General features: G+C 47.6%; 1 protein-coding gene across 3 annotated transcripts; it reads left to right on the top strand.

Annotated features, from left to right (window-relative positions):
• The first annotated feature begins 690 nt into the window (after positions 1 to 690).
• Positions 691 to 16,570, top strand: AEBP2 (AE binding protein 2). Of its 3 annotated transcripts, XM_075210813.1 has the most exons (10): positions 696 to 1,090; positions 10,431 to 10,638; positions 10,914 to 11,021; positions 11,165 to 11,351; positions 11,448 to 11,498; positions 13,022 to 13,146; positions 13,477 to 13,544; positions 14,698 to 14,811; positions 14,917 to 14,980; positions 15,377 to 16,570. In XM_075210813.1, exons 1-9 carry the CDS (start codon positions 741 to 743, stop codon positions 14,966 to 14,968), a joined length of 1,263 nt encoding a protein of 420 aa, XP_075066914.1. In that variant the 5' UTR covers positions 696 to 740; the 3' UTR covers positions 14,969 to 14,980; positions 15,377 to 16,570. The 3 variants fall into 3 exon arrangements, with proteins under 3 accessions (XP_075066917.1, XP_075066914.1, XP_075066916.1); XM_075210815.1 differs by lacking the exon at positions 11,448 to 11,498; XM_075210816.1 differs by lacking the exons at positions 13,477 to 13,544; positions 14,698 to 14,811; positions 14,917 to 14,980; positions 15,377 to 16,570 and having other exon boundaries at positions 691 to 1,090; positions 12,237 to 13,134.
• Positions 16,571 to 17,705: the final 1,135 nt, after the last annotated feature.

The raw sequence follows: 17,705 nt of genomic DNA, 5'->3' as shown, positions 1-17,705 counted from the left end.
TATGTCGGCTGATTGAGCCGATTATTGGACAAAAACCCTGTAGTGTGAACCCAGCTTTAGGCTGACGGCAATAGGCAGCCTTACAGCAATAAGAATAAAACGAAGCCTTTTACATTCCCAGCAGCTGCTAAAACCTATAAATGTAAGGAAATGAATGACTGCTGCTCCCTGTATGAAGATGACGACTTCACGTCAAGTCAGAATAAGGAGCCCACTTGGTCCTTTTATTCCAAAACAATCATTTATTATTAAGTAGCTCCATCAAAAATGACATGCTGGAATCTGTCATCCATATAATGATGCCCATTATTGTCCCTGTATGGAGAATGTATCAGCTGATGTTACTTATTGTTTCTGGGGAAGAGATAGAACTCTGATTATTACTCAGTCCCAGTGATAGAGCAGACTGAGGACATATTACCACTTGTCTGACAGGAGAGAGGGCTCTTATTAATAATAACTATATAGTCATTGTAATCCCAGCAGAATATAATAATATCATCATCTCTCTGTGACGGCTGCTTCAGGCCTGAGGGGCTCCCACCAAACCACAGGCTGATAGTGATGCGCGTTCTGCGGTATCCTGTCCCCCTCCCGCGCCCCGTAGCTACAGAGAATGACGTCACTGATAAGACGCGCTTCGCGGCGCCGCGCCTCCTGACCCCTCCCGCTCTCTGTAGCGCGTGCTCCCCTCGGCTCAGGCCCCGCCCTCCCTCCAGTGACGTCACCAGCAGACAGACATGGCCGCCGCTAGCCCCGACCCTCAGCCGTCCGCTGCCGGGAGCCCCAGCCCCGCTCAGGCCGCAGACCCGGAGCCTCGCGCTGAGGAGGCGGAGGAAGAGGCTGACGACGAGGCGGAGGACGAGGAGAGCAGCGGGGTGTCGGAGCGCTCGGACAGTCCGGCCGGGAGCAGCCTGGACGGGGATGGGGGGAAGAGCCGGCAGGAGGACGGGCCCAGCCCGGGCAGCGGGGCGGCCAGCAGCTCCGCCGGGGATGACGGTTACTGCAGCTCCAGCAAGTCCGGCCGGAGAGCCAGTCTGGAGGGGTCCTCTGAGGGGGAACCGCTGAGCCGCATGGACTCCGAGGACAGGTGAGGGGCGGGGCCTAGGGCGCCTGGTGGGCGGGGAGTCCAGGGCGCCTGGTGGGCGGGGGCTCCAGGGCGCCTGGTGGGCGGGGGCTCCAGGGCGCTTGGTGGGCGGGGGCTCCAGGGCGCTTGGTGGGCGGGGGCTCTAGGGCGCCTGGTGGGCGGGGCTTATGTAATGTCTGGGGGCAGAGATTATATATCAGTGTTATGGGAGAAATAATAATACGGGGGAGGGAGCAGATTGTATCATAGTTCTGTTGGGAGGAGCTGATTAAGCAGAGATTTGGTGGGGGAGTAGCGCCCTGTTCCCTAATTTACTAGAGGGGTAGAGTAGCATCCCGTGCATTAGTTTGTTTTTTTGGGGAGAGTAGCGCCCTGTGCCCTAGTTTGGTTGGGGGGGTGGGTAGCGCCCTGTGTCCTAGTTTGGTTGGGGGGGGGGGGGGGGTAGCGCCCTGTGCCCTAGTTTGGTTGGGGGGGTGGGTAGCGCCCTGTGTCCTAGTTTGGTTGGGGGGGGGTGGGTAGCGCCCTGTGTCCAAGTTTGGTTGGGGGGGTGGGTAGCGCCCTGTGTCCTAGTTTGGTAGAGGGGGGGTAGCGCCCTGTGCCCTAGTTTGGTAGAGGGGGGTAGCACCCTGTGCCCTAGTTTGGTAGAGGGGGGGTAGTGCCCTGTGCCCTAGTTTGGTGGGGGGGGGGGGGATATTATGTGCAGATGACAAGGTCGGGTTCATGTGGGTAACTGATGCATACTGGGGCACTTTGTGTCGGGGTGTAAATATTAACAGTACAAAGATCTGCATGTGTTGTATTCTGTCCTTCGATTTCTATATTACATTATTGAAATAGCTCCACAGCTACAGCTGTAAAACAAAGCTTCAATGTGCACAACTAATTCACTTGTTTGTTAGTGTATCCATCAGATTGTATTCTAGTAAATGATAGATTAGAACTGCTGAATGAGGTTTTTGTAGCTAATTGGTCTTCTGCAACTGGTGCAGGAGTGATGCAACTGGTGTGGTCTATGGCTGGTGTAAGACCAATTCACATAACAGATAACCATAGCAACCTGGACTGGTGATAGGGAAGAGGGATGGATTACCAGCATCAGTGTGTAAGACTATATAGAAGGAGCATAAAGCTCAATGTATATATAACATCTATACTTCCTTAAGTGCTACTTTAGAGCAGTAGTGACTACTATTAATAAATATTTATTAACCATTATATACTTGGTGCTATACAGAGACTGTTTAATCAGGCAGTCTCTGCCCCAGTGAAGCCAACGGTGTAAATAACCTACCAGTATGCTTTTGGAAACCCAGCAGGGAGGACATAGAAAGGTCAGATAGGTAGAACCCACATTTCTGTGTGGCAGCAGTGATAACCAGAGATCCAACTTGTGAGACATTGAGAGAAGAGCTAACACTCTAATCCTTCCCTCGGCTGTCCTGTGTTCTGCCCTATAGCACAATCTGTTAGCCCCTGCAGTCTGGCACAATAGTCCCATCCTGACCCAGATACAAATACCCAATCAATTAAAAGTATTACGCGAGATCGACATTTTGCCAGTGTACTGGGCTGGCACAGAGATGTGGCTGCACCAAAGTTTCATTCTGCCAATGTAAGTGCAGTGTTCTCCCCAGCACCTATTCCAAGATGCTACACCCGGCTGTGTTTACTTGTCACCTGGCTGTAAAAACCAAACATGTAACAGGCCCTATATGAGCACTACAGCCAGCAGTGTTAGACCACTGACCACCAGTCCTGGCAGGTGTGGGCATTAACCACCAATATTTTTCATTATTATTACAAAGTATTAGACTGCCCTCACCTGGCTGGCAACATTTTCTGGGGAGAACACTGAAGGGATTGATCTGATTTAACCGGTTGGATTTAATATTGATTCCTTGGCATCATGTTTCCTCGTGAGCTTTAGGAGTCGCCTGTATGGTCAATCTCTTCATGCCGATTCCTCACTCATCCTCTATCCCATCTTTCTATGTGTTTGTTAGAAAGCAGAAGAGCGTAATGCTCAGTCTCTGCATAAATACAGCAATATTGACTAATCATTTTATATTTATATATTTGCACCAAGTACACTAGTGACAATATCCAGAGAGGACACTCTGTTGCTGCAGATGCTTGTTATCGTTTCTTACAAGAATCCCCTGGAGAGGTTGTTCTCAGTTACCCTGGATGAGGGAGAAGTAGGTGCTTTCCTGCTACACAGTGGATGTTATATGATCCCATGTGTTGGTGCAATGGGCAGACATAGATCAAGTCAGATAATATAGACCATAAATACAAAGCACATGATAGTAATCAGCTGTGACTTGGGCAGATACATGGTGAAGGATTCTGTGTCCTCCTGCTGGTGAGAATATCTACATATATTGTGATGGGATGGCACCTCATCACTGTGAGTCAGTGATGACACTTATAAAGGACATCCGGGGCAGCCCACGCTGCGTCAGCTTGTGGAGACGGGGTACTACTTTAAAACATAACTCTCAAAGCTGCTTTCACATTTCTATTTGGTATTCTTGCCTTGTTTTGAGCCATTAATAGGACATGTATTATTGATAATGTGATCTAGGTCCATCTAAGTGCCAAGTTCTACTCCCCTATTCTTAGCTGTGCTATCTCGGTATTGCTTGGATCCCAAACACGCGGGTTGGTTGGAGGAGTTTGTTTTATTAAGTGAAACAAGACCATTTAGGTGGAGTTCTGTCTGAGCAGAAAAACCATCATAGATCCGTTATTTCCAGACTTAACAAATAGTGGTAATAAAATGCAATACATCTTCTCAAACAAGAGACCTAAAATAGGTCATCTATGGAGGTGTCAGACCTGTGCCATCAACATATGGGGGACACGCAGAGATCTGTGTGGTCCTATGTGGGTATGGATAATAAATTCAGATGTTTGGTTACCACATAAGGCTGTAGAGCCCTAATATACCCTGGGTGTCAGAGTGGGTGGAGTCATGTGTGCGAGGGGGTGGAAGAAGTACAGCAATATGGTGATGTAGGGCTTTCCCCTGATTACAGTGACATTGGGGAGGTTTAGTTGAACATATTTAATTTGCACACATTTATTTTCCAGTTAAGTTGTTTTTTGGTTTTTTTTGTTTTACATCCATCTGGGGGACCCTGCTTAACCATGGGGGCTTGAGTCGGGGGGAGGAGTCTGGCACCCAAAGAGTTAACTTTTTTCAGCTGACCATATCACCCTCGCCAATTCCCCACATACCTCAGTTTGAATTGGGTGCCCTTGGAAGAAGGTCGCACCTGAAGAGCTCCAAGAGAGACAGTGAACAGGGTTCACTGGTAATAGGTTTTATCCTTTTCTTTGGCAGTTTTTTTCTTTTGATAGCGGCGAGAGGCTCCGTGCACAATGGAGCTGACTCGTGGGAGAAGCGCCTGTCGGGGGGGCGGCCCCGCTGACAGAGAGGGATGAAACGCTTCTCACAGCGGGAAGCAGTCGGCAAGAGACTCTCCCCGCTGATGCAGGATGGGCGCTGCCATTAGGCAGAAAGCGCCTTTACTGCTGAGGTTCCCCGGAAGCCAGCTGGAGTATACCAAGTTCCTCCTCCCGTGGGATGGCAGTGAATTCTTGAGGATGGCGCGCTAATGATAGCGCTAGCGGGGAACACATTCTAACAGGTTTTCCCCTAAGATACAGAAAGGGCAAAACGCTGTTAAAGAAAATAACACAGAAGGAGAGCCAGTGGAAGGGGAATGTGTTTGAGGAACACCGCTTCCCCCCCCTTCCCCTCTGCTGAGTGAGCGCGCGGAAGATCCCTTTTGGCGCCAAGGTTCAAAAGGAGGGCAGTTGCAGCAGTCATTTGAAGAGAAGTGCACTGTTGACACATATCTTTCCCGCTGAGTATCACTTTTATTTCTTCTGTGTGTATGTATGTGCATGTGTAGACATGTATATTATAAGACAATGATGTGTTGAGAGAACTGTTGTTTATAAGAAAACTATAAAGTTCTCCAAGCCTGTCTTATTTAAATCAGAAATACTATGATATGTTAAATAACCTAATCTGTATTTCCTGATAATTTGGAGAAGTGTTTGTGAATTTTGAAACGTGATTCAGTTTTTAGCTTATCTTGTGATGGCAGATAAAAGCAAAACAACACGTACCAAACATAATGTCTGTTCAAAATGTAATGTTAAATTAACAGGTGAACGGCTGGATCCCCCCCTGAGCCTGCACAGTGGCTCCTGTGAAACAGCCTATAGACACCTCCGCCATAACGGTAGATCCTCCTGAGTGGGCGGCTGCCTTAACACAGGGAGTTAATACCCTTGTAAATCTGTTATCTAAACCAGTTGAGATCCCATCTACATCTGTGGCTTCTCAGGGTATAACAGTAAGACTAACAGATGAGTCATTTTCCCCAGGGGTCGGTTTAAATCCCTCCCCAACCCTCCCAAGGGTTTCCCAGATAGGAGAGGTGGGTTAGTCAGCGGTGGCTAAAGGCCTGGACCGGCTTACCCATCTACTGGAGAACCCCAGACACAAACGTAGTGTTAAAAGACATAGACCAGCTAAAGCCCCGTGGTCCGTGTCAGACTCTAAGGGTTCCTCAGAGGAGGAGGGGGAATTGTTGGACGATTCAGATGTGTCCATTATAGAGTCAGAAGGAAACTCTAGGCACCAGGGTATGGACGATCTGGTAAAAGCAGTTCGTCAGACCTTGGGCTTTATTGAAGTAGAGGAGGCGAAGTCCTTGGACCGCTCTCTCTTTAAGAAAGCTTCTAAGCAGGTGGTCAGGTTCCCTCCCTCAGCTGAGTTGAGGGATATTGTGGAGGCCTCTTGGAAATATCCAGATAAGAGGTTCTCTATGCCAAGGAAGTTTGGCGTGTTGTATCCCCTTCATGAGGAGGATATGACCCGTTGGGAACAGGTGGCGAAGGTGGATGCACCTGTGGCGAGATTGGTTCGTCAGACTACACTACCTGTACCCGGGTCAGCGGCCTTACAGGACGCGACTGACAAAAAAATTAGAATCCCTGCTGAAGTCGTTCTTCTTGGCCGCCGGTACTAGCCTCAGGCCAGCATTGTCCTCTACCTGGGTAGCTAGGGCCATGGAAGTCTGGGCAGGGCAGTTAGAGTCTGCCTTGCAGGATTCAGATTTACTGCCTCTGGCCATGCAGCTAAGGGAGGCAGCAGGCTATGTATATGAAGCGGCCCATAATTCGGCCTCCATAGCTTCGTCTATTTCAGCTACAGCTGTAGTAGCTAGAAGGGCGTTATGGTTGAGGACTTGGAATGCGGATTCAGAGTCTAAGAGATCATTAGAATCCATCCTGTATACGGGTGGGATGCTATTCGGTTCAAAATTAGACTCTTGGATCTTACAGGCTTCAGGGGGCAAGAAGACTTCCTTGCCTGTAAATACTCCAAGACCTAGGGCTAGGCCTAGGTTTAGTTCTTTCAGACAGCCTCCTTATGGGGGCGGGTCTGGCAGAGGCCAGACTACCGATCCAGGGGCCGTGGAATCCAGGAGACAGTCCCGTAGGGGAAGGTCATCCTTTGCCCCCGCGGCGCGGAGAGAGACCAGCAGCATGACTACCACCCGCCTCTGGTTACAGAGGGTGGGGTGGGAGGACGGCTGCTTGGGTTTGCCCAGCAGTAGACAGAGTTCTCGGTAGACGAGTAGGCCCAGGATATCGTGATGGAATTCATGGGGCCAGCTCATCTCAAGTTTTGGTTACCTCGCTGGCTTCTGTCAAATCAGAAACAGCTCAGGGCTGTCGATTTGCTTAGTTTAAACGAAGCTATACAGGCTTAGAATTTCCAGTGAGGGGAAAGGTTTTAGTCGCACCCATTCGGGGTGCTAAGGTCAGACGGGTCGTTCAGTCTATGACCGAACTTCTGGAGTATGAAAGGGTTACAGAGAATCCCTTGTCTAAGAAGGAGTTTCTTGAGACTAGTGAGGGACTTAGTACGCAGCAGAATGTTGTCTCCACAGGACAAGTTGAGGTCCTAGATGGAGTGGACAGGCAGGATCCTGTCAAACAAGAGCCTGTCAGTAGCCAGGTCTTTGAAGCTGCTGGGAAAGATGGTGACATCTTTCGCGACCTTACCCTGTGCAGCGTTCCACCCCATAAGAGCATTCCCGTGTTCGAGGTACCAGTGGAGGAGGTAAGTCCTCAGCTGGTGGTTGCTGGACAAAAACCGAACAAAAGGCAGGAAGGTCCCAGAGTTCTGCGCAAGAACAAGGGATCCACTGGTAGTGGACGTCCTAGCAAGGCCATGGGGCTGCAGGTAAAACCTGCCCCACAGGGTCCCGTGGAGAGTCAGTCCGGAGGATCGTCCAGTCTTTCTGGTACTGCCAGTAGGGCTGTGAAGAGATCTGCTGACCCTGGGACAGTTCTTGCGTCAGAGGCTGAACCAGCTGAATTTAATGGCAGAGCATTAGAATCCAGTCTGTGGAGAGCGAGAGGTTTCTCGGGCGGTGTAATAGGCATTCTCCTGAATGCCAGGAAGCCGGTTTCAGCCAGAATTTACCACCGTATCTGGCATATATATATATATATATATATATATATATATATATATATATATATATATATATATATATATATATATGTGGTGCAAGAAGTCTTACAATTCTAAAACCTTTGGTCTGGCTAGATTTCTCGCCTTCTTACAGTGTGGTTTAGAGGCGGGGCTTAAACTTGGAACCTTAAAAGTTCAAGTATCTGCTTTGTCAGTGTATTTCCACAGGCGGCTGGCGGAGCTTCCGGATGTTAAGACCTTTCTACAGGGAGTGCTTCACATCCAGCCGCCCTACGTGCATCCTGCGGAGCCTTGGGATCTTAATCTGGTCCTTAGCATGTTGCAGGAGCCTCCCTTTGAACCTATACTCTTAGCAGAGTGGCGGTTCTTGACATGGAAGACAGTCTTCCTGCTTGCTATTGCCTCGGCCAGAAGGGTCTCGGAGCTGGGAGCTTTATCCTGCAAAGAACCTTATCTGGTTTTTCATGAGGAGAGTCGTTTTAAGGACCGTTCCGTCTTTTCCCCCTAAGTTGGTCTCAGGTTTCCATATTAATCAGGATATAGTTGTTCCAGTGTTCAGAGAGGAGCCTCAGACTCCTGGAACAAAGACAAATAAATATTTGGACGTAGTGAGGGCATTACGTATATAGGTTAAGAGATCTGCAAAGATACGCAAGACAGATTCTCTATTTGTATTATTTGACTTTTCCAAGCGGGGATGGCCAGCATCTAAGCAAACTATTGCCAGATGGCTTACCCTGACTATCAGGGAGGCTTATGTCCGTATTAATCTCCCTGTGCCGAAGCGTATTGTTGCCCATTCTACCCGGTCGGTTGGGGCGTCTTGGGCGGCTCGTAATGGAGCCACGGCGGACCAGCGGTGCAGAGCAGCCATCTGGTCCTCGGTCCATACCTTTACAACATTCTACCAATTTAATATATTTGCGTCTGGGGACGCCTCCTTTGGCCGTAGTGTTCTACGTGCAAGGAGATCAGAGCGGTCCCACCCTTCAGAGGGATTGCTTTAGTAAGTCCCCATGGTTAAGGAGTGTCCCCCAGATGGATGAAAGAGAAAACGGGATTTATACTTGCGATAAATCTTTTTCTCTGAGTCCATCTGGGGGACACTGCAGTCCCCCCCCCCCCGTTTTTTCGTTGTTTTCTTTTATCTCCACTCCCCCCTCTGTTGAGTGGTGTGTCTTGGTTGATTGGCCTATCATCCTGGGCCTTTGGTAATCAAACTGAGGTATGTGGGAATTGGCGGGGGTGATATGCTGTCAGCTGAAAAAAGTTAACTCTTTGGGTGCCAGACTCCTCCCCCCGACTCAACCCCCCCACGGTTAAGCAGTGTCCCCCAGATGGACTCAAAGAAAAAGATTTATCGTAAGTATAAATCCTGTTTTTTAAGCTCTGCTTGGTCTGGGTTACTGTCTCTTACAGAGGTTATATTGGGCCGTTACTTGTGGGATCTTCCAGCTGTTCAGGGAGTTGGCACATTGGAGTGGCAGCTCCGTGCGGATTTCATCTGCATAACGTCTACATTCTGTGCGCCATCTAAAAACTGCCATGAAGTGTGAAAATTTGTACTAATGTGAGCGGCATAGTTATTGCAGCACTACAGGGATGTACAAATACCGGGCGTATTACTCTTGTAATTGGACCATCCTCTGCCCGGTCATCTCTCTCTCATTGCTGTATCCAGAATTTAAGACCCCGCTCTCACTTTGTGGTGAGCTGTGATCGGATCAGAGTGTCTCACAGAGGCTGCCGTCTTTATCACCCTTCAGAAATGTGTTGTCTGCCCATACATCAGTGATTTAGTGTAAGGGAACACAGAGGAAGAGAGATTTAACATCACGTCCTTTCTACATGCTCACAGCTTACTGACCAATCTCTCAAATTAGCAGAACCCTTCAACCCTCTTTACAGTATAACCAGCATTGCAGTTATATTCTTACTGCTGTTGTCTTGTAGGGTGATACAGGGGGAATACCAGGACAGAATAAATGCAGATGTGGAAAGAGGTTAGGCAGCCCCTGCTCCTGGTAGAACTTACAATATATTACAGTATAGTGGGAAACCACTGACGCTAGAACTCTGAGCTGCTGCTTTCCTGTATCTGCCGGTGTCTGATATCGTTGTTGTGTGATAACCTTCTGTCTGTTGTGTGACCTGCTCAGCGGTGCAGAGTTTTACAAATAAACAATTATGGTGAAGCTTGGAACATCGGGGGGTGCTAAATAGGCTGGACTCCCCATTACATTTATTTAACCAGGTGTTTGTAGTTTACATTGGGTTTGGGTGAAGGAAAATCACAAACACTGAGCGGTAGGAGATGTGTGTGTATTTATAGAAGGGTTGGACTACAGGTCTCAGCAGGAGAAACACGTTTCCTGTGTTGTATACAGCTCTTCCACTATACTGGATCTAGTAGTTCCCCTTCCGCTTGTCTCCGATGTACTGTGCCCCTCCATTCAGCTGGTTCTGAGTACATTTTGATTAAAACGAAAACATATTTTTTTTGCTAAGTTCAATTAATTTAGAACTTCAGATATAAAATGATCGATTCCCAATAACTTCAGGAAATGGTTCAGGACAAACTGATATTCAGCGACATCCTTAATATCTGACTACTAAGAGTGAGACCTATAGATAATCCCCTCACGCCCGCCCCGTCCCTCCTTGTCCCTGAACACGTGATCAGCTGGGTTATTATATTGTGTATAACACGCAGTCTATGTACTATATAACAGTGTTGTGCGTCTGGGTCCAGTATTACATTGTATAGTGACTGTCAGTACAGCTACATAGTGACTAATGGGTTTGTGTTTCCAGCATAAGCAGCACACTCATGGATGTGGACAGTACGATATCCAGCGGCCGCTCTACTCCAGCCATGATGAACGGACAAGGGATCCCTACATCATCCAGCAAAAGCATCTCCTACAACTGCTGCTGGGACCAGTGCCAAGCCTGCTTCTCCTCCAGCCCTGACCTCGCAGATCACATCCGCTCCATCCATGTAGATGGTCAGCGCGGAGGGGTACGAGACAATGTATTATATATATATATATATAGTAACCAGGAGCCACAATACCCGGTCCCTGGAATTTGTAGGATTACATCAGTCCCAGAGTTCTCAGCTCCCGTACTAGTCACCGACTATCGGTACTTGTGCTGCGCGTGGTCACTTGTTATGTCAGCTGATCAGCCTGTCCCCCTGATACATTATATTTAGAATCGTAGTATATATCATTTATGCCTTTCTCATGTGAATGTCGTTTTGTATAATGATTGATCCTGATGTCTGTTGTGTAGGTCTTCGTCTGCTTTTGGAAGGGGTGCAAGGTGTATAACACGCCCTCCACCAGCCAGAGTTGGCTGCAGCGACACATGTTAACCCACAGTGGAGATAAACCCTTCAAGGTAATTTGTGAAGTAGGGGCCGCAAGTTTGTTGTATCCGACATCTCACCTCTTCTCTCCGCCGCTCCCCCCCTTCCCCTTGCACACGTGTGTTGACATTTGGCGGTTCAGCCCAGTGTTTTTCTGACGCTTGTGTTTTTGCAGTGTGTGGTTGGAGGCTGCAACGCCAGCTTCGCTTCTCAAGGAGGTCTCGCCCGTCATGTGCCCACTCACTTCAGTCAGCAAAACTCTTCTAAAGTGTCCGGCCACCCCAAGTCCAAAGAGGAGTCTCCATCCAAAGCCGGACTGAACAAACGCCGAAAGCTGAAGAATAAACGCAAACGCTCACTGTGTAAGTGGCTTCCAGCTCTGGTTTCTAGGCGAGCGAGAGGCCTTGTTACTTCCGGACCATAACTAGTGCGTCTTTCTCTGTCTTTCTGGTCATCAGCGGCTGCACTGGGAAGTTCTCCTTATTCTACCACCCCAGTACAGCTGAAAGGTAGATACAGCTTCTGTCTTCACATACTGTGTGTTATGTCAATGTAGCGCAAGCTGGGCGCCCTGTGATGGCCACACGGAGCTCAGCTTGATGTATTTATATACAGTGATCGTTGTGTATTACGGTGAGGGGTCATTTCCATCAAGTCGTTCATTCAGGCAGGTTAGGACCCTCAGCTGGACGTTAGTAACATGTAGTGTCTGTAAGGGGGTAGTGTCCACAGCAGCCAAATATTTCCTCCCTTATCCTAGACCCACAGGTGGTCGGCCAGCCCTGGACCTGCGGCTCTCGGCTCTATCCTGCTTTGACTCCTTTCCTCTGATTTATGCCCCAGCTGCTCCTATTAAACAAGAGCTGAGGCCTTGGTTAAAGGCCACATACACCCCTTCCAGTGTCATCCCTGTGCACCAAGGTCTGATAATGCCGTATATATCCCTGACCTTCTGCCACAGATCCAGCAGGCTGAGGTCCAGCGTCCGCTCTGACCCGGGTCACGAGGAGTAGTGGCCGCAGGGATTGGGTTGTATTCATCCAATGGGAAGCAGGAACATTGGTCATACCGGGGATTACACGCTGTCTGATGGATGAACTAGTAACACAGAATATATTATAAATCTGCTATTAGCGTTTTGGGGGGAAATCTTTGCTGCTTTCTATTGATTGTCGTCCAGTTTACCTGCCTCAATGTTACATGAAAGTGAAATATGTCAATCTTGTTGCATTTCTTTATTCTCTTAGATTTCGCTTTTGAAAATTCAACGTTTGTTCCTAAAAGTTTTTATTGCACAAATAAGTTTCCAGCAGCTGAGCGCTCCCCTACATGAGGGGCGTTACTACCAGTCAGGGCACCTGCGCCCACGCTGCGTGTAATACTGATCGCTGCGCTCACTGCACCTAACACCGCATTGCTGCGCTCTGCACCCCTGCATTGCCCGTGAGAGGGGTATCTCTGATACTCCGTGTCCTTCATTCCATATAATTGTGATAAATGAGGATACAGCTGGAGGAACCAGTGTCCTGCAGTCTGTAAGAATAGTTATTTGCTGCGTAATACATCAATCTCGCTGACAACCTATGAAACGACGGCACCAATACAGATCTCTACAAAACTGTGAGTTTGGCTCCTGCGCTCATTGCTGTCAGTATGAACCTATGGCTGTGCACCTACTTGGCTTGTACTCTGTCAGGGCCTCTAACAGACATATGATGCAGTTCTCTGTTCCCTCACAGCTTTGACATTTGTTTATTTTAGATGTTTGTTTTTACACTTTACTTTGTAATTTTTGATTGTTAACTCCCACATTAGGGCATTGTTTTCTACTTGGTCAGATTTCATTGTTTGTAAGATGTAACATTATACATGTGCCACAGTGTATAGTTAGTGACAATAATCTGTGCCGCAGTCAGACCGTAATCCCAGGTACGTAGCGTTGTGACATCTCTGCTCTGTATCTGATCACTTCTCCTTCTCCCCCAATGACCTCTCTCTCGTTCCAGCCTCTGACTTCTCTGTGTTTTTGCAGCCAGACCACACGATTTCTTTGATGCGCAGACGCTGGACGCCATACGACATCGCGCCATCTGCTTCAATCTCTCTGCCCAAATAGAGTCTTTGGGGAACGGGCACAGTGTGGTGTTTCACAGCACGGTGAGTGTCATTGTGTACAGAGAGGGAACGTACATCCCCAGCGTGACATTAGAGGCAGAAATGTATCTTCTGACGTTCAGCAAGATGAGATGTTAACAATATTTGAGTGTTTTATGAAAGATGTGATTATAGAGCAGCAAATCCATGTCGGAAGCACCTTTCTGGCCGCATCTTCCATAAATGCCCCCTGTTGCTTTTAGAAGCATATAGATTAGTGAGTGAGGTCTGCGCTTGGCTTACAGGGTGGAAGTGATGCGGGAGATACTGGGCAGCTGTTTATTCCTCGTAAGACCTGGCCATGGAAACTTTAACGCTTCTTCGTTTCTTTAGGTCATTGCAAAGAGAAAGGAGGATTCTGGGAAGATTAAACTCTTGCTGCATTGGACACCAGAAGATATGTAAGGAATCACTGTAGCGATTGATGTACTGTGTGAGGGCTATTGACTAAGTGCCCCCTGTTCTTTCCAACGTTGTTCTGACTTTATTAGATCCTATGGCAGAAAACAGAAGATTGTTCCTCTAGCCATCCGGAGTCACGTTGAGCAATCATTTGTACAATTCTGAAACCCCTCTAAGAGTTTTTATATTTTATTTTACACCTTACTTGGCCTGGTTCTCTTAATTTTTAAAAGCCTATGGCCCCCTTCCTGGACTGGATAATAATCAGTTTCCAGCACTTCATTCCTACAGACTGTACAGATGGGGGGGTTGTAGTGCACCAGTCACTGCTGCACTAGAGTCTGCTCCAGCAGTATCCGTACAGTAGATGTGTGGAGGATAATGTTATGTATGTTGTATTGTGGGTAATACCTGTATTCTGTTCAGTTATAATGATCATGTTTAAGAAATAATCGCTCTCTGCAGATTCTGACTTGCGGTTTGTTCAGACGCCTGTTTTGTCAGCATTTACTTACGTTCATCTCTTGTTCACGCCAGTGACAGTATAAATGTCGCTTTGGTCTGAAACGCTGTGAAATTGCGCGTGCACGCTCATCCACAAAGAACACTTCTATCCTTTGTGTCTTCCAGCTGCTGTTCATCATCAGCAGCTATTTATATAGCGCCACTAATTCCGCAGCGCTGTTCAGAGAACTCACATTAATCTCTGCCCCATTGGGGCTTACAGTCTACATTCCCTAACACACACACAGACACATACTAGGGTCAATATAATGAAGCCAATTAACCTTCTAGTATGTTTGGTTTTTTTGAGTGTGGAGGAAACCGGAGCACCCGGAGGAAACCCACGCAAACACGGGGAGAACATACAAACTCCTCACAGATAAGGTCATGGTCGGGAATTGAACTCATTACCCCAGTACTGTGAGGCAGAAGTGCTAACCACTGAGCCACGGTGGCGTAAGCGCTTTCTGACAAAACACTCATCTGAACAAGCCCCAACAGTAGAACATGTGACAGACTGGTCTCCAGGCATGTTGGTGATTACTGGTTCTACGTGTCTGGGGAACCTGTCGTCATAGCAGCACTGTACCACACGTTACACGCAGTATACACAGAAGATGGATATATGACTGAACTGTCTCTCCGCAGCCTCCCGGATGTGTGGGTGAACGAGACTGATCGCCACCAGCTAAAAACCAAGGTCGTCCATTTATCCAAACTCCCGAAAGACACAGCCCTGCTCCTGGACCCCAACATTTACAGGTAGCTCATACTGCGGTTACGGACGGTGTGCTCTGCCGGTGGGGGGATCTTATTCCACGTTGTGGTGTTTTGACCTTTGTGTTTTTTTATCTTCTTGCTGTACAGAAACTCCAGTAAAAGGATCACACACGAGTCCCTGAAAGATCACTTCTCTTAAGATCACACTCTGGTGAGTATTCCCCGGATGTATACTTCCCGTAGTGTCAGGCTGACTCCGCCCATGTCTCCCCCCTCTTATTTATGTACAATGCCAGTGGTGACGAGGAGACGGAATAAAGGATTTCTTCGTTTATACTTGTTAGTTCCTTATGACGGATCACTTGCCACCATCGGATCGTTGGCGATATATTATCCGACCAAACCAGGCGCTGTGGAGCTACAAGTATCAAAATGCTGCGGACAGAGAATTCTGGGACTTGTAGTTCCACAACAACTGGAGCAACATAGGAGAGAGAGAAGCGAGGAATGAAATGGCTTAGTCTCTAAATCCCTATTAGTGTACAATGTGCTGTAATCTACAGCTGGGTTATGTGCTGTACTGAGATATCCCCGTTGTCCCATTCAGTTTCAGAGCCCCAGAAGCGTCACCAGAGAAGATACCAGCAGATGGCGCCAGAGAGCACCAAGTCTGCAGCCACTGACAACTATTTAGAGTGAAAATTGCACATTAGCGCGATCCTCGTCCAGCCAGTGTGTGATTGCCGTGTACGCTTAGTGTTAAACACGTGTGTCGTGGAGTATAATGTCCGCTTCTTGCCTAATTAGTGAGACAGGTCCCCGGCCTGTGCATGCTGACTGCTGTTTGTTTGACGTAGTTTGTGCCGCGATGACCGTATAAATCCCACGCTGCGCGTCCCCCTCTGAACATGCACTAAACACGGTCGCCCAGTCCCTGAGCAGGACTGAGCCTGTTCCCCAATATTCATTGGAAAATCAAATGTCTTCTCTCCCTTTCTCATCTATCTTATCACCTATAGAAACAGATGTTTTATGCACCAAAGTGACTATTTTTCTTTACTCTGAAATCAAAGAGGAAACAAGTTGCTGTTATTCACTGGTCCTGTCCAATGTCGGAGCTGTTTGTGCCGCCCCTGTAAATACCGCAGATTTGTAATATATTTTTGTATTCTGAAATTTAATTGTAGCTTTGTTTTTTAGACGCATGATTACTGTAAATATCTAGGGATCATGGTGAAGAAATGTGGGTTTCATTAGCGACAGAATTTTTTTATATATATATATAAAAAGCACCTTCTAACAATAAAACCTATTTACAAACTAACTGCGTAGTTCCGTTGCCGCGAGCAGACGCCGCGCTGCAGCTTATTCTATTGTTTCCCCCCTTCCTGCGGTACGTGACGCCGTGCACAGGGACAATACTATATCTTGTCTAGTTCAGTCATTGTATCCTCCGCCGTCTGGTATTATTCAGATGAATACTAGCGAGATAAACGCTGCGTCGCTGATTATTACAGTAGATATCTGTTCATGGCCAACGAGCCGGAATATGAGAGATGTCCATTCCAGTCTGTGCTTTGCCTGGGATAACCCCCATCAGCCTACAGCCAGAGAATAAAGCACTTCTGCCCCCCAGTGGCTGTACTTTGTAATGACACCCATAATGAACTGCCTGAGCATCACTGTATTGTGTTGTAGTTATTTCTTACTATGTATTTGGCTTTCTATCATGGTACGAACAAACCTTGGTGGAATATTGATTTATTATTATTTTTCAATAAAATATTAGAAGTCAAAAGAGTTCAGTTGTATAAATGTGTTGTATGTTGTGATCTCCCACCGAGTGGATGACTGTAATACCAGTATATTTACTGTTAGTGTTAGTAGCACAGTGGGAGGGATGGAAGACAATGAGATCAGTTTTGGACATATCTAGCTAGAGAGACCCTCTCTGATTTCCAGGGGTCCTCGGATGTGTCGGAGATATTGTCAGTGTCTGATCCCTCTGTGAATAGGTCGGGGTACAAAGTGAATGTAACATTTACTGAATTCAACCTTGTTGTCATGTGATGACGATAAATTCACAGACTGCCGATGTCATCCGTGTAACGGGGTTGGGGGATGGGTATAAGATGGGTAAAGAGAAACAGACACATATAGGGGAAAAAGAAAGGACAGCGACACAAAGGGGGGGTCCGTGAGTGTACCAGGACCCCTTCATGTTTCAACCTAGAGCAGATTTTTCCGCAATGGAACTACAACCTAAGACCCGTCAGAAAGCTGCTGGGCTACGTGTCAGTAAGAATATTTCTGGGCCAATCGATTAATCTCCTGACTGAGCACTAATAATATAGACTTAATCGATCAGCATCTTGCAAAGGAAGTGGTGAAGTAGATGATTGCATGAACCACCGACATACCCAGAGGCTGTGTCCACTACAACAGATGGAAGAACAGTCTGTGCTTGGTCATCAGCTCCTAGAACACCGCACACTACCAGATAGGAAAACCACCGGCCCTAGGGGCGCCAATGCCAACTGGGCACTACATGGCCCACAACAGCCAACCCGATAACACATCACACGCCTGACCCAGCCAGAGGTGGAGTCAAGAAAGGAAGCGAGTGTACCCGAGTGGGCATTGACTCACCATATATGACAACAGTGGTCAGGGACAGACCACCTTCGTCAGCCAGCGGGAGGAAGAGGCCGGGTGGCATCCTGCACCGAGATCACAAGCTGCAAAAGTTGCTTAGAGGATTAATAGGGTCAAAATGAATCCCCTACCAAAACCATTATCACTACTACAGATAATAGTATGTGACCTTGGGGGGATTTGCTGACACTTAGAATATCAGCACATAGGAGGGCTGCAGTTATTATGATGTCAGAATGTGGACTCGGTCAAATTCCTCTTAGCAATGGGTCGTTATTGAG

Source organism: Mixophyes fleayi, chromosome 4 (assembly GCF_038048845.1).
Source record: "Mixophyes fleayi isolate aMixFle1 chromosome 4, aMixFle1.hap1, whole genome shotgun sequence".
NCBI lineage: Eukaryota > Metazoa > Chordata > Amphibia > Anura > Limnodynastidae > Mixophyes > Mixophyes fleayi.
This window is presented reverse-complemented; position numbering and strand designations above follow the sequence as displayed.